Source organism: Leguminivora glycinivorella, chromosome 8 (assembly GCF_023078275.1).
Source record: "Leguminivora glycinivorella isolate SPB_JAAS2020 chromosome 8, LegGlyc_1.1, whole genome shotgun sequence".
NCBI classification, from domain to species: Eukaryota; Metazoa; Arthropoda; class Insecta; order Lepidoptera; family Tortricidae; genus Leguminivora; species Leguminivora glycinivorella.
This window is the reverse complement of record NC_062978.1, coordinates 481,077-498,277: the sequence shown is the minus strand read 5'-3', so window position 1 is coordinate 498,277 and position 17,201 is coordinate 481,077. Positions and strand designations below refer to the sequence as shown.

General features: G+C 39.1%; 1 protein-coding gene across 1 annotated transcript in view; it reads left to right on the top strand.

Moving 5' to 3' along the window:
• The window catches only part of LOC125228633 (eye-specific diacylglycerol kinase-like), a 198,533-nt gene that overhangs the window by 132,615 nt on the left and 48,717 nt on the right, over window positions 1-17,201 (top strand). Inside the window, exon 3 of the mRNA XM_048133289.1 lies at window positions 33-236. Within this exon, the coding sequence (XP_047989246.1) occupies window positions 33-236 (204 nt within the window). The remainder of the gene's footprint in view (window positions 1-32; window positions 237-17,201) is intronic.

Sequence of the window (17,201 nt, the reverse complement as noted above, 5' to 3'; positions counted from 1 at the left end):
ATGTTCTCATTATAACACTTTTATTCGTACAGAAACTGGGCCCCCGCATGCGTTGCTCCGCGTGCCGCATCGTCGCGCACCAGGGCTGCATCGACGTGATGCTGGAGCGGCACCCGTTCGCGTGCAAGCCCACCTTCCGCGACGTGGGCGTGCGCCAGTACCGCGAGCAGACCGTCACGCACCACCACTGGGTGCACCGCCGCAGCGAGAAGGGCAAGTGCAAGGCTTGCGGGAAGGTCTGTACTCATTTAACACATCACTTGAACAATGAACACATTGGTAGTCACTTGAGCACATGTCATAATAATACCTACTACTAGTAGTAGTAACTTAGGGATGTTACGGAAGTGGCTTTACCGGATCCGGAGCCGAAGTTGAGCCGAGTTACGGACCCGGAGGTTTACCAGGTGCGGAGCCGGAGCCGAGTACCTATTAACTACTTTTGATTGATGAAGAAGGTTGATGTATTGAGATACAGTCAAAACTTATAGGAGTACGCCGCGCTGCCGCACCAAATGCAATGCGTTCAACTCCGTTATAACTTCGGTAAAAAAATATCGGAGGTGGAGGCGAAGGTGTGAAATAAAAATTAGCGAAGGCGGAGGCGGATCCGGAGGCGTAAAAGCAAACGGAAGTTCCGATTCCGACTTAACGGATCCGAAGGCGACGCTCCGTAACATCCCTAGTAGTAACTAGCCTAATTCTGCTTGTAAACCAGCTTTTGCTTGACCAACTCTAGAGTAGCAATGTACAAGTTGCAGAACATCTTCAAAATTACAGCAAATTTTCATGAGAAAACTGACATGCAAGTTGCTATTGAGTTGAGAACAGTCTCTGTTAAGATTAGGATGTATTGCGCAATGATCTCAACAGTTGAAGTTCGCGTTGTTCGATGTTTGAGTTACACACCGCAATTATTATCAAATGCCATAAAAAATTGGCCTAAAAACTTGGCAATAAATGTGCGAAGGACAATAGCAAGAACTTTCCATTCCGGACACATTCCACTAAATAAATTAGCATTTTTAATGAGGAAAGTCTAGTCGCCGGAATGTTCAGAGTGTGGTGGATTGGAGGATGTCTGTCATATTATGATGGAGTGTGTTCGGAACGAGGACAGAAGGAATGAACTCATGCTTCAAGGCATTCATATTAAAAAACATGACTGCTGTAATAGAATCTTGGCTTTCCCGCAATCAAGGGAAGCGAAAGCTCTATATAGTATGGTGATCCGGTGGTTTGGGCATCCGAAGACGAAAATAAGTAACTGTATAACATTTAGTATTTTAGTGTAAGAATAACTCCTGATGTGTATCATGGCGCGACATCGTCTCTTAGACTAAGCTCATTAAATAAATATAAACTTTCCATGAGAACATTTGCAATTTGGGAAAGTTTTTTCCGGTGCATCGCTACTATAGAGTAATGAAAACGTGTTGCTTTGTTATGTCATTACAATACAATTTGATGTGATTTTATTATTTTTCAATGTACATACGAACTGATTTGTGATGATCAACCGAAATAATTTTACGTTTTAAATTAATTCAATCAACACAATTAAATGCTTTGCGAATCAAGTTGTTGGATAGTAGTATTCGATAGTTTTTAATTGCCCCTGTTTTATTTCATTTGTGTATTAATCAACCAATTATTTAACATAACGTTATATTAAACCACGTATATTCCCACAAGAAGTAGGCAGAGCACTTGAAACTGCACAAGTTTCAGCACCACTCTTAGCTCAAGGACGATATATACCGAGACGGACAAATCCCATACAAAAAAGTGTAGTCCTGAAATGTATGGGCCTTTAGGGATAAAACTAGATGGCGCTGTTTCGCAGCCTGGAAGTGGCAAAAATCACATTTTCCCCAAATACTTTTGCGTGTTTTTGTTTCTTGTGTTGGAGGCCAAAATTCATTTTGGGTTATCGCGCCAGCCAAGTAAGTAAGTTTATTTGTTATAAGAACAAATGACATATTTGTTTATTTTAATATCACGTCATCACATTTTGAAAAAAAAAAAGAAATTTGTTGGCATCATCAGTGTAGTTATGATAATTTTAATAGGTGGCGCTATGAATTGAGAAACGATTCTTAGTATGAAGATTGTCAATCCTATATAAATCATCCTTGCTTAGCCTTAACGGGCTAAAAGCAACCGAAATTATGGTAACTGCTGTGACAGGTTGCTAGCCCATCGCTCACGCCATAATTGAACCTTAATCCTACAGTTCGATTCCTGACACCCACGGGAGGTAAAAGGGTGATGAAATTATTAGCCTGTAATCACAAGGGCGACGTATGTACTTACCACTTTTATCTAAAATAAATGGCCGACTTAAAACAACAACCATTTTGTATCTTGCACATTTAACAAAATAAATTTTACATCATATTGCGAAAACCTGAGATTGCATTCAAAAGTTTTCGGAAAGTTCAGATACCGCAATGTAATGAAAATTTCATGCAAGTTCTTGCCGGTCTAAGTTGTGTCTCTTTTCTTTATTTTAATTTTACTTCAGACCAACTTCTGTTGGAAAACTCTTAAGATTCATTCGTTATTTATTTATGAATACATACATAAGTACATAACATAATTATTATAAATGTATACACGGTGCTCGTGAACATTGCGAGAGATTTTAACAGCATATTCCTGATTCCATTTTAAGACTAAAAATTTCATATTTACTTTTCTTAATTTATTTCACTTAGTCTCAGAGTTATAACCAACTGATTTTTTTTTTATTGTTGCTCAGTACAAAAGGCTTTTTTAACGACGTTTATGCCATTATATAGTCTCATTATCCTGATTGATAGATGTCAGAAAGTGAGAAGTAAAACCTTTTAAGACAGAGGTTTTTAGAAAAAAAAACGTTTAAAGTCATTTTAAGTGCCAGTTTTATGCAAAAATAGTTAAAAAAATACGATTATGTTTTTTTAACATTTTGTCGTCTGTATTTTTTGGTTAAAATCCCTCGCAATGCTCACGAGCCCCGTACCTACTATACATATAAAGTCGCACAGCTACCTAGATATTAAGAACTTAAGGTAATTTATAGGTAGTAAGATATACATATATACAGACATACAGACTTTGGTAAATATAAAATATACATGTTACACGGCATAGCCTTAAAAACTAGTTAAAACTATTTACACTGAATTCGTCCATTTCAAATTAATTAAAACAAAGGACATTATACATTAGGTTCACAGAACTAAATTATTTATAAACCTGGGACAAGTGTAGGTAATAGTTACTACAAAGACCGAGTGATATGGAGATTTACAGATAACACTATACTATTCATTTAGACTGTAACAAATATCTGTTTTCGTCACACAAATGCCCATACAAGGATTCGATTCCGGAACCATCAATCAGCAGGCAAGATAACTATTTATTTATTTAAACTTTATTGTGCAATAAAAAAGAAGTACAAATGGCGGACTTAATGCCTTAAGGCATTCTCTACCAATCAACCATAGGGCAAAACAGAAATTCGCGAATGTGGGTGCAGTAAGAAAAATAATTTAGAGAGCATGTCAACTAGGTATAGGCAATTTACGACAACTATGAACACTACCCGCTAGGTCAGACCGACCGTACATATAACAACATGGCCCAACACACTCATATAACAATCATTAAGGCAATCACGGCAGCCGTAAACGTCCCAAGAATTTAGGAAGCACTGAAACACGACGTTAATGAGAACTACGGAATCATTAGAAGGAGGGTCCGAGGACCCGTTTCATTAGCTCGTTAATAAATTAAGAAGCTAGCAGGGCGCCTAGCCAACGACACTATCGCTTATGCTTCGTAAGCATCATAATAATGACTCATACGGCGCTGGTGGCCTAGTGGTAAGAGCGTGCGACTTTCGATCCGGAGGTCGCGGGTTCGAACCCCGGCTCGTACCAATGACAATGAGTTTTTCGGAACTTATGTGCGAAATGTCATTTGATATTTGACAGTCGCTTTTCGTTGAAGGAAAACATCGTGAGGAAACCGAACTAATCCTAATAAGGCCTAGTTACCCTCCGGATTGGAAGGTCAGATGGCAGTCGCTTTCGTAAAACTAGTGCCTACGCCAAATCTTGGGATTAGTTGTCAAAATGGACCTCAGGCTCCCATGAGTGGTGGCAAATGCCGGGATAACGCAAGGAGGAGGATGATGACGGCCAGCGACTGCTTTCAAGTCCGTTGCTGTCTCTGGTGCCGTAGCTGAATGGCATTTCTGCGACGCGAATCGAAAACGAAACGCCGCGAAAGCTAGTCTGGCTTTGTCGCGCCAATATGCACGAGCGATAGGCATAGATATCTACGAGCGTTTCGTTTCGTGAGCGTTTGTGCCATTCGGCTACGTACCCAGGTGTGCTCGCAAATGGCTGACATAGCCGATCTTGTTGGTAAATGTTCGTGGACACTGCGGACATGTGAGCACACCATTGATATGGTTGTATTGTATTGCCGCATGTTTCGTCGCGCTTAGAGTCTGGGAATTTTCAGAAATTGGGACCCAAAATTAGTTAGTGACAGTTGTTAACAAAAATTAACTCTATGTCAGTTTTTGACGACAACTAAGAATAACATTTGTCTAAAAACCAACTTTTTTGATATTTTAAGTGTAGATTATTGCTTACAATTTACGTAATTAACACAAAAGCAATATTTTTATTGAAATTTCATTCTTAATTTTGGTCACAAAACTCTGAGCGCCGTTGATATTTAAAGTCCATTACCGACCTATTTATTTAGATCAGACTCCTGCATGGCGGCATGGAGTGCTGCGTTACTGTAGATTCGTAAGCATATTGTAGCTATAGACGGTCAACCAAATCTTGGGACTAAAATGTTGCGCAAAATTGAAATAAAATATTCTGAGGGAAATATACTTTCACCCATACATTTTCAATCAATTTTAATGGTGATGGCTCGTCGATGATTCCACCAACTTCAAGGTTTAGGAAAGCACGCGTGTTATGAAGACAATGGCCGGTGAGCACTACATTTCTCAAACTAGCTTCGTTCGTAGATTTGCTTGACCGTCTGTCCGTTCTTGTGTAGTTGCAGGACAGAGGCAAACTGCGTTTCTATCGCCACCTAGCGGCAAGGATTGTCCCTATGGCTAGAACGGCAGGTGGATTTACAGTGAATGTTCCGGCTATTGTCGGAACAATCGGAACCGTGCGATGTTAAATCATTGAATTTTATGAGCCCGTGTTCAGATTGTGACACCACCGTACAGAGAAGTGAATTATTTTCGCGCATGTTTTAACTGAAAAAGTATTTTTTTTTCTCGCGTCACCTTTTAAATGAAAAACACTTTTATGCCGTATTTGAAACAAGATATTTTTATAGCCTCTTAGATAAAACAATCTTAATACTTAATGCAAAATATCAAATAATAATGTCGTTAAGTTTTTAACTTCTGATTAGCAAAAACATTTGCAATCGATGCTACTCGGCTTAAAATTAATTTAATTATTATTATTATAAGCCTACATTGTATCCCACTGCTGGGCAAAGGCCTCCCCCTTTGATTTCCACTCGTCCCGGTTCTGGGCGATCTCCAGCCAGTTGTTGAGATATACGTCCAGGTCATCCCGCCATCTCCGCCTGGGCCTGCCAGATCCTCGTCCGTCTTGCGGCATCCATACTGTGGCTACTTTAGCCCACCTCTGTGGATGCATACGGCAAACATGGCCTGCCTCAGTCCCATTTCAGCTTGACGGTCTTGATCCCAGCATCAATAATGCGTGTTTTTGAGCGCAGCGTAGAGTTTCGGATTCGGTCAATCCGTTTTACTCCTAAAATGCTGCGCTCCATAGCTTTTTGACAAATTAATTTAAAAGTGGAAAATATCTGCCTTGGGTAAGACTTGAACTCACGGCTTCTGGTCCAACTGGGCCACCAAGATTTCAACCAATGCAACTAAGTTTTCCACCACTTAGGTCAATGGGACCCGTAACGCCATCTACCGTAAGAGTACCTATTAAACTTCTTAAACTCATCTTCTTACATTTATTCTAAGCTCAAAAATGAAGCATTTTCGTAAACTTTCTAAAAAATTTTTAGAGATAATGTAAGAAATGTTATAGTATGCTATATATTCGTGAACTACTCAATAAGCCCTTTCATTTGGTACCCCACACGGCATGGTTTGATATTATTTTTTTATAAATCTTTGTATGCTATCTTTAATTGCCGGGTAGGGACTCCCCCCTAGGGGGACCACAAAACTGGTTGGCAACATCTGTTTATAGGATGTCTGGGATCTATACAATATATATCAGAAGTCAGAATGAGGTGCGCTATTTGTGCAAACGAACATCCCCTTGGAGCCTGGTCTATTGCTGTGGGTAATCGTAATATATGTAGGGCAATCGGTAAAATTATGCAAGCGAACATAATAAATCAGTCTATAATCAGCTGAGGTGGTGTCATTGTGTGATCCTTAGTACTTTAGGTATATGGCGCAGCCGGTAGGATCCCTACCGACATCCACCTAGTACTTTACAGTTGTCATAGAAATATGTAATAGTACATTACGATACAAGTGCGGAATAAAATAAGTTCGAATCGAGTGGCGATAAATTAAACCACGACCTACGAATTTCCTTTTCGCACGTGTATCGTACGACGTTTTTCAGTACAGATGGCCCTTTGAAATTTCGACCTCACAAAAATTACCAACTTCTCGCAATAGTGCGACAAAAAAGCACCATCGTACTGAAAATATATTAATAACGTTATTTTCTTAGACAAATGTTAATTAAGAAGTTATAAAAACTACAATTACAACTTATAATTAGAAATTTGGGCTTTCCCTCCACAAAAACGTTATCCTCCCTCATTCGGAAACGTGAACCGTTTTTTACATGTATCCGCGTATTTAATTTATCAACATCCGCTACACAAATTAGAAACAGGAGAGTTATTGTAGCCTGTTGATTAATTTTGTTCTGAAAGCCCTTTGTTTACAATCTAATCGTGGAAAGTTATTTCCCATTTTCATACTCTTCATACTTAGTACGATTATTCGGCAAGGTTAGAAGTAGTACAGTCAAAGGTCAAAATTAAAAAGATTACTTTTCTAATCCGCGAATGATTAATAAAATTGCTGCTAGTCAATCAGAGCTAACCCGTTATACTTAGGGACTTGAGTATTTTTGCAAATTCCATCGTTACAGTCAAAGGTGTTTAATATTGGTAGTTTAGCTGCCGATCTGGCATAAGAAGTGTGCGGTCCTGGGTTCGAATCCCGGTAAGGGTATTTATTTGTGTGATGAGCACAGATATTTGTTCCTGAGTCATGGATGTTTTCTATGTATATAAGTATGTATTTATCTATTTAAGTATGTATTGTATATCGTCGCTTAGCACCCATAGTACAAGCTTCGCTTAGTTTGGAGCTAAGTTGGTCTGTGTAAGGTGTCCCTAATATTTATTTATTATTTATTTATTTTATTACGTTATTGTATCTAATTCCCACTATTAAGTACATAGGCTTTCTATGGTCCAGTAGTTGCGTGATAATTAAGTTATTTATTTCATTTCATTAACAGCTTCAAGTATAATATTAATGGATAATGGCACAGGGCCACGGCCGGCACGCGTGCACAGTACGCCTTACAGTACAGGTCCCGCCTCATTCATCACTCCCCGACTGTAATAACTACTTTCAGTTCATTAAAACGGACTGCGTTTCAACTGCAGCCTTTTTAATATACACGAAGCTTTACGTAAAGTCCGGTACTCATTCAGCAAGTGCCAAATAAGTCTTTCAATTTCTATAAATAGAATATCTGCGCTGAATATATTTGCTTCTAGCTGAATATTGCCGTCTTTTGAAAGCCAGCTATTCGCTAGGTGGGCAAATGGTGTTGCCCTCGTTTGGGTGCCAGACTTTCATCAATGTTATGGAGTCAAATAAGCTTCAACGGCTACCGGCATGTTTGGTATTTTAAAATCAGGTCTTTGTGACAACTATTGCTAGTCGTAGGCACCTTGCCAAATGAAGAAAAATAAGTTAAACTAAAAAACCTAACCAAAAACATAACGAAAAAATTTTGCTGGCTATTATGCACACTACATCTGTAGCAAAGACATATGTAACTCCGTATAGACAGCTACAATCTAATAAAAAATCGTACCTCAGAACCATATAGAAAAAGGTACGGTGGTCTAGATGGCGTTACACTTTTGGGGGACGCTCGGCTAGATGGCGCTAATATTAATATTTGACATTTTAACACATATCAAGCTAAGAATATGGGCCAAATTGTCAAAACTGAGGTTTAAAAGTTTTAAACTTGTGTCGAGAGATGGCAGTCAATGCACTGTGATTACATATTTTACTTTGACAGTAACTCTTTATAATACTTGATCCTCTTTGATCTGTAGGTACTTAATGCTTTTAATAATACACACCACTGTATTATAATGCCTTTTAAGCAAACTGGTACCAAGATAGCACGTTATTGCATAGATAGCCATCACAATAGTATAAAGTTACGCGGTACAGAGTTACAAAGCCATCGTTTTATGAGCGTGTGCATCGCATGCTCGCTCGCTCGGAATGGCGCGTGTGTTGTGTGCCTTCACTGCCTAGGTAAGTACTAGATCTCAAGCGGCATACTAATACTTTTTTCTGCTCCCGGGCTTTTATTTGTCATTCACAGAGTCTTGCATAGATCTTTAAAGCCCAACCTTATTGAAGTCAGGACAAGTTCGTAGTCTATTTCCCAACGCATAATGTGCATACAATACACGCACACGCATTATGTTTTTGCCACACAAAAATATAGTGAAATCTTGCAGAAATTGTATATTTGTGCGTTTTCAAAACTTAGATCATATTGTTGAATATGGTTAGCCGAATCAAGTACAGATTTTTTTACTTAGAATGCCGCTCCACTGTGGTGTACATACATATAAGTATGTGTAGGTGCAGATATTGCGCCAGGGAGGCGTAATTAAAGCACCGTAGTAGCGTGCCCGCCGCCCACCCTGTATGTATACCCATACAGGGTGGACAAACAATTATGAACCTATTGCACCATATCCCGAAATTACTAAAAATATTAAAACATATTTTTGCCGTGCGGTGCACGTGTTAACAGTTTACTGCGCCGGAATGCCACAAAACTGGAGCATACTTAATTAAGGTTACCTACAGTAAAAAAAACTTTGTTAAATTGCATGTGTGAGTGAAGTAGTTGAATCGTGCGATATTTTGAAATTAGTAACGTGATGTATGGTTTGCAAACTCATTATTTACCTTTCTTTAGAGTTTTATTAACTACTTACTTATTATTCGATTATCACGACAAGATCTAAAACATCATTATAATTTGTCAATGAGAGTTTTGAATGATTTGCGACTACTTTCACAAGCTCGTGATTATTATAATATAGACCGTTATTTATCGAGCTTTGTGTTTTTTGTCAAGCTTCCAATACATATGTCGCAGTAAGATAGATAAAGCCGTTATATAGTTATAACCCTAGGAATATAATTATACGTCGTAACATAGTTAAACGAAAACGATTAATTGCTATCTTACTACTAGGAATATGATTAGCGCCTAAGCATCAAGGCGCTAATCATCCCAGTCCTTTTGTATGGCTCAGAGACGTGGTGCCTTTTACAAATCCGATGTAAAAGAGCTGGACACTTATCATCTGAGGTGTTTAAGACACATCCTCAGAATCAAATGGCAAATTCGAGTTTCGAATTCTGAAGTACTGCGTCGTTCCGGGCTCTATGGTATGGAGGCTCTATTAATGCAGCGGCAGCTAAGGTGGTGTGGGCATGTCCTTCGTATGGATGATCGCCGCTTGCCTAAAACTGTATTCTACTCTGAATTGGTGGACGGCAAGCGGAAGCATGGCGGTCAGCATCTGCGATATAAGGATGTGCTCAAACGGCACCTGAACGCTTGCAGCATTGACCCTGAGCGGTGGGAGGAGCTTGCTACAAATAGGTCATCTTGGCGATCAACAATCTTTAGAAATATCAAAGTATTCGAGGAAAGACGCCTCAATACTTTAGATGCCAAACGCCAGCAACGTAAAGACAGACCGAAGCCCTCCTACGTATATACATACTCGTACAATACCTCTGGCCAACTCTATTGTAGCACTTGCCAAAGAGTCTTTAAGACGAAATTCGGCCTGGCCAGCCATATTAGAGCCCATAACAGGCGTAATCCATAGTTGCTGGGGTCGCCATCGCCGAAATCGGTGAGGAGGACTATACTAGGAATATACGAGAACTATAATACGTTACTAGTTTAGTCATATAGTTATATGACTGGATTCAGTTTAGTGAAATGATTGTAGGCAGGAGTGCGGCGGTGCGGCGGAGGTATAGTTATAACCCTAGGGATATAATTATATGCCGTAAAATAGCTAAACAAAAGCGATTCATAACCATCTTACTAGAAATATAATTATAATACGTTACTAGTTTATATAATTATATCACTGGATTAAACTTAGTCTAGGGATCTAATTATAATACGTCTCTAGTTAAGTAATATAGTTATATTACGGGATTAAGTTCAAGTAGTAAGGCGGGCAGTTCTTGCGGTTCAAAGATGTGTTGAAGCGACATATGAAGAGAGCTCATATAGAGCCAACGAAATGGGAGAGTCTGGCCAGTGATCGTCCACGATGGAGGCATACTGTGCAGACACAGGTGCGTCAGTTTGAAGCTAGACGGCGCACAGAACTCGACGCTAAGCGCGATGAGCTAAAAGCCAGACCACCTGTGGCTATTACTTACAATTATGTCGGAGGGGTGCTGACCTGCCGCGTGTGTGGCCGCACATTCGTAGCAAAAATTGGCTACGTCAGCCACCTGAGAGCACACCAACGACGCTCTCAACTGTAAAACGCAGTCGCCGTAGCCGAAAACGGCTAGGAGGAGATGATGATGATGATGAATCAGTAGTATAATTGTAGCAGTGTAGTGCGGGGGTGCAGTGGAGACGGGGGAATATAAGGAAATACAATAGTACCATGGTTTCAAGCAATGTTGCAAATTGCACTATTTGCGATAAATATCATGTTTATCTTGTCAGATTAAATTAAAACTGCCATCGCACAAATCCAAATGCAGATACAATTTAAAAAAGAATAAATCGGATATTTTGAAAAGAACCGGGAGCACCGGTTCCTAAATTTTTGTCCCGGTTCTTTCGCCACCATAAAATTACCGGGATTTCCCGGGAAATCAAGAACCGGGAAATACCGGGAGCATGCCCTAACTGTTACGTTTTAACTAATATAGCTTGGATTCGTTTGTTTAGTAACCAAACCTTGTGTACTATGTTCAGTTCAGTTCAGTTTTTAAAATTTAAACGTCCCGCTACACGTATTATAAAACACTGATTTAAAATTTCACGATTTTTACACATATTTAAAATTGCAAACGGAACTTAATACTTACATAGTAATACGCGATTAAGTCCCGTTTGCAATTTTAAATACATACATACATACTATCACGCCTGTATCCCATAAAGGGGTAGGCAGAGCACATGAAACTACTAAAGCTTCAGGGCCACTCTTGGCAAATAAGGGGTTAAAAGAAAACGAAACTGTGGCATTGCCGTGACAGGTTGCCAGCCTCTCGCCTACACCACAATTTAACACAATTTTAAATACCGTATTATAATTATATTCCTAGTAAAATGGTTATGAATCGCTTTTGTTTAGCTATGTTACGGCATATAATTATATCCCTAGGGTTATAACTATACCTCCGCCGCACCGCCGCAATCCTGCCTACAATCATTTCACTAAACTGAATCCAGTCATATAACTATATGACTAAACTAGTAACGTATTATAGTTATATTCCTAGTAAGATAGCAATTAATCGCTTTCGTTTAACTATGTTACGACGTATAATTATATTCCTAGGGTTATAACTATATAACGGCTTTATCTATCTTACTGCGACACATACATATTTTGACGTAATCACATGCATCACGGTCACGGGTAACTGAAGATGGTGGGTGCACGTCAAAGTTGTGTAGACAGATCGCTGTCTACCCTCATTCGTGCGCGTCGGCTGCGTTCATGTTCAACCACGGCTCCACGAGTGTGAATGTGAGCAGTGACTAGAAACTGATTGCCAATCCAATCTACTACTTATGTAAACACGAACACGCGCGCCTTACTTCTTATTAGGCTTGTGTCGTTCACGAACTATGAACTGTTAGGAATAAAATCCCATCAATGACCGAAATGAACTGAATCTTTTTGTGCTCTGAGAATCGGTCTTTGCTCATTTAGTTCAGTATAGGATCGGCGAGCGCTAGCGGTTTCGATCAAGAACGAGTGTGTGACTGCGCCGACCGAGAGCAAGAGCTACTTAGCAGAGGAACACAAAAACATCAAGTTTTCATATTAAACTTCGTTTACTTACAACCTTTCGACCCGGAATGTTACTATCTGTGGACTATTCGTATCATTTTGACACTATTCGGTCCCATTCGTTCTGATCTTTCCGACCGCAGTGGTCGCTGGTCTGGCTGAACTAAATGAGCAAAGACCTAAAAGAGCGAACTAGTTCGTGGGAGCGATTGAACGAGATCGGAGCGCTCCGATCAATGAACGAAACGGCACAAGCCTACTTCTTATTGTCATGGCTTCTTAGATTTGTCAAATTCGCCCGTCAACGTGAATCTCTGACTCTCGGATTATCTGACTTATAAGAGGCAAACTAATGTCTACATCTGCGGACATACCGCAAGCGACATCGCTACAGCAAGTCATATGTTTACACGTTGGTACCTCGACCTCAAGAAAGACTACCCATCACTCCCTACTAGATACAGTTTGAAGAAGACGGGTAGTCTAACTCACGAGATACTATCAAACATGAGTTTACCCATAGCTCCTAAGCCTATCTTTGAAGCATCTGTATGTAAGGTAAATACATTCTTTTCAGAAAAATCAGGATAATCTAGAACTTGTGGACCTGTAAGTATTTCTTTCAATTTTATAAAAGCTGTTTCACACTCTGGGGTCCAGTTGAAAACTGCATTTTTCTTAGAAAGTTGATTTAATGGATAAGCGATGTTCGCGAAATTTTGAATAAACCGTCTGTAATAATTGGCAAATGCTACGAATCTTTTTACCTCATCTGTACTCGTTGGTCTTGGATATTTATTTAATGCTTCTACTTTTGCTGGATCGGGTTCTACTCCATTTGAAGTGATTCTATGGCCTAAATACATTATGTCTTTTCGCAAAAATTCACACTTTAATGGATTTAGCTTAAGATTTGTGCTTCTCAATCGTTCTAACACTCGAGTAAGGTTATGGTTGTGTGACGTCATAGAGTTTCCTATGACAATGCAATCGTCTAAATATATGAAACATTGTTTGTAATTTAATCCGGACATGGCTATAGTCATAAGTCTAGAGAAAACACTAGGGCTTGTTCGCAGTCCCATGGGACATCGCTTCATTTGATACATCTTATCGGTCGTAAACGCTGTATACTTTCTGGATTCTTTGTCTAAAGCTAGTTGGTAATAACCTTGAGAAAGATCAAGTTTTGAAAAATATATACTACCTGCAAGGGAATCTAAAATTTCTGTTATATTGGGTAGTGGGAACTTATCATCCTGTATCTTATTGTTAAGCTGCCTATAATCGACAACTAACCTCCACTTCTTTTCTCCTAACTTATCACATTTTTTGGGAACTAGCAAAACTGGGCTGGACCACTCAGAGGTGGTCTCCTCTATTATATCGTTATATAGCATATTTTTAATCTGAGTTTGAAGTTCATTACGTAAAGCATGTGGTATTCTGTATGGCTTTACGTATACTGGACTTGCATTATCTTTTAACTTAATTTTGTGTTGTAGCAAGTTAGTTGTAGTTAGCTTGTCGCCGGGCAGATGAAAAACATCTGCGTATTTTGCGCAAATTTGTTCTATGCTTAATTGTTCCTCTTTATTTAAATAAGTCTCTAAATTTAAAAGATCTAATAATGTTTTTACTCTATCAACACTAATTTTCCTTGAATCAAAATTGCAAATATCAAAATGGCATAATCTGTGTACATTCAAACTTGATAAATCTAAACTGACTGGCTTATCTGTCGTATTTAATATTCGTACTGGTATTTTACCTTTCTCTGGTCTTGAAATGACACCTGCTACAAAAACGCCTTCTTGCATTTCTTCCGATAGTACTACACAATCATCGGTCAGCTGTGACGCGATGTGAGTCATAATTTCGCAGCGAGGTGGTATGTTTTGAATAAAACTACTTTTAGAATACACGTTCATAGGTATTGAGACAGTTTGACCTTTGTCCTCTAAAAATAATGCATTATGTTTATAACTTATGTCTGCATTGTAACGTAAGAAAAATTTTTCACCTAAAATAGCTTCAGCTGAGCATTGCAAATTCTTAAAAACATGAAACTTTCCTTTGCAAATAAAACCGTTAAAGTCTAAATCTAAATAAATGTATCCATCTGAAATTAAATCTCCACAAACTCCAGTAATAGTAATGCTATCTCCTTGTAATCGTTTAAGGAGATCGGGTTTGTCTTGCAAATATTCATACCTAACAGCACATAGACCTGCTCCACTGTCGGCCAAAAGTTTTAATTTATGTCCCTTACCTACACTACAATTTACCGTACTATAATTATTTTTGTTATAGTTAAATATCGCACTATTCATGTTAGTCACGAAAAAACTGCTTATTTGGCTTTACGTCCTCATTTGCCGATCGTATGTGTTGTGCACGTGAATGCGCGGGCGCGGGCCGCGGCGGGGTCGCGCGCGCAGGTCGGCGAACGCTGGATGCGCGGTCAGCAAAAGGCTGTGGCCGCGTAGCTCTATTTGTCGAGAAGTGTTGCGAAATACTTGCATTACGGCTATTATTAGAATAATACCGTGTTCTAAATGTATTTCTGTCTGTATTATAACTTTTACTCCTATCGTAATGATTATAATAATTATTCCGGTTCTCGTTGTTATGATAATTATTACGAGAACGTCCCCGTCTGTAATGTAGGATCTGATCGTCGCGTGGTGACGAGCTATACTCATCAATGGCTGTCCTAATAGCTTCAGGCAAGGATGTAAATTGCCTAGAAGATATTATTGTGCTTAATTTTGGGTCTGAAAGACCATCTGCAAAGCGCTTAATAGCTGACTTTTCGTTCAGTGGACGCAGTACGTCATAACTACTGTCATTACCGTCGGCCTGTGAAATAGTCAAATTGACAAAAAGATCCTCAATTTCAGCTCCGAAAGCTTCTATTGTTCTCCTACCTTGTCTAGCTCTGTAAAGCTGAGCCTGAATTGATTCGGACGATTTTTTAGGAAGCAAAAATGTACGCATATCCGAAACGAGAGATTCTACGCTAACGTATGACGTCTTTAACCTGAGCTTAGCGCTAGACGAAAGTCTTGTTTTTAAAACAAATTCTATCAATGTCCGCTGAGATTCGGTATTAATAATAGTACTGTACATAAGAATACCATCTATTAACTGTTTAGTTGTATCCTCTTGCCCTGTCATGACGGGCAACAAGGCGATGGCCGTTTTAACATCAAAACTAGGTTTAGCCATTTTTTCGTCTGTTTGGGAATCTGTATCAAAGAATAGTAACGATAACTTAATCCTCTCGTAAGTTTCTTTGACTTCGCCTATAAGTCTATTACCTAATTCTATTTCTGAAGAACTAAATTCATCCTGCTTTTTCTTTAACTGAGACACAATATCCGCAAAATGGTTATATAATTCATTTGATTCCTCTAATTTCCTTCTACCTATTTCTTTCCGTCGCCTCTCTGGACCTAACTTAGAAATATCCTCTTTCAACTTATTTAGTTTATCGCGTAAAGACTGTAATTCTAATAACATAATAAATTTGTCACCTCAATTAATTAATAAACAAAAAAAAAAACGGCGGCAAAAAGGATCCCTATAAATTGCTAAATATCATGACAAAATAATATAACTAACTTACATAGATAGCGGCAATGTACTTCGCTTAGTAGGTCATGTTGAATTGTTGACGCTACATTCCGCGCTGGCACGGGCGGGCGGTCGGGCTGTCGCGTGACGCTGGTTGGCAACGTGAGTCTTCCATGTGCACGTGACCGATGCTCTGAAGATGATGCGGGCCGGGCTAACCCTGGACTCCCTCGAGCTGGGCCGGGATAACCCTGGACACCTCTTGATGATGGGCCGGGATAACCCTGGACACCTCTTGATTCGCGAGCCGGGAAACCCTGGACAACGCTCTTCTTTCTTCGTAGGCTTATTTATATATAGGACATATTTTCTTTCTTCTTTTCTTCTTTAGTTTGCTGAGAGGCTTCTTTCTTCTTAAAAATGATTTCTTCAATGCTGATCTTCATAAAAGTAATCTTGTATCTTCAGTGCCGATCTTCATAATGGTGATATCTTCGTTAGGGTAATCTTGAATCTTCAATCTTGAATTGGTTTTCTGTCTTCATTATTGCGCTCCGTGGTGAAATCCGTTTCCTTGGTTCTACTGGTATGGGTCGCCATGAGATATGATGAAGTTGGAGGGTTGAATGGAGGTTAAGTAAAACCGGTCATTATGGATGATGTATGTTGTATTGTCAATAATCAATACAGAAGAGAGAGCAAGTAAAACTAAACATACTTTATATAGTAAATTATTGCTTACATGCTATTTTATTCACATACGTGCGTCACATGTATGTTGCAGACAGTAACGTTAAGTTACTGTTAAAGTGTTAATTAGGGATATACTACAACATCTCCGCGTGACTGCAGTGTACTCATGAATATTGGAGATATGACCCGATACGCGGCGAGGCGTGTAAGCCTTTGACGTCATTACACATATGTAGCTTCATAATTAGTCAATGAGTACTCAGACTATCTACAATGCTAATACAATTACGTACAAATGACTAAATCTTGTACAAGGCAAAACAGGTCCCGTAGCCGAATGGCATTTCTGCGACGCGAAACGCCACCGAAACATAGACATAGACATAGAATGGCTTTATTTAATATCACAAATTTCACAATGTTACAATGTTAAAATTAAAATAATTAGGTCAAACATGGATATTAAAAAGGGGCGCGACTCAGCATAATGTTGCAGTAATTTTTTACTGCAACGCTGGTTTTCA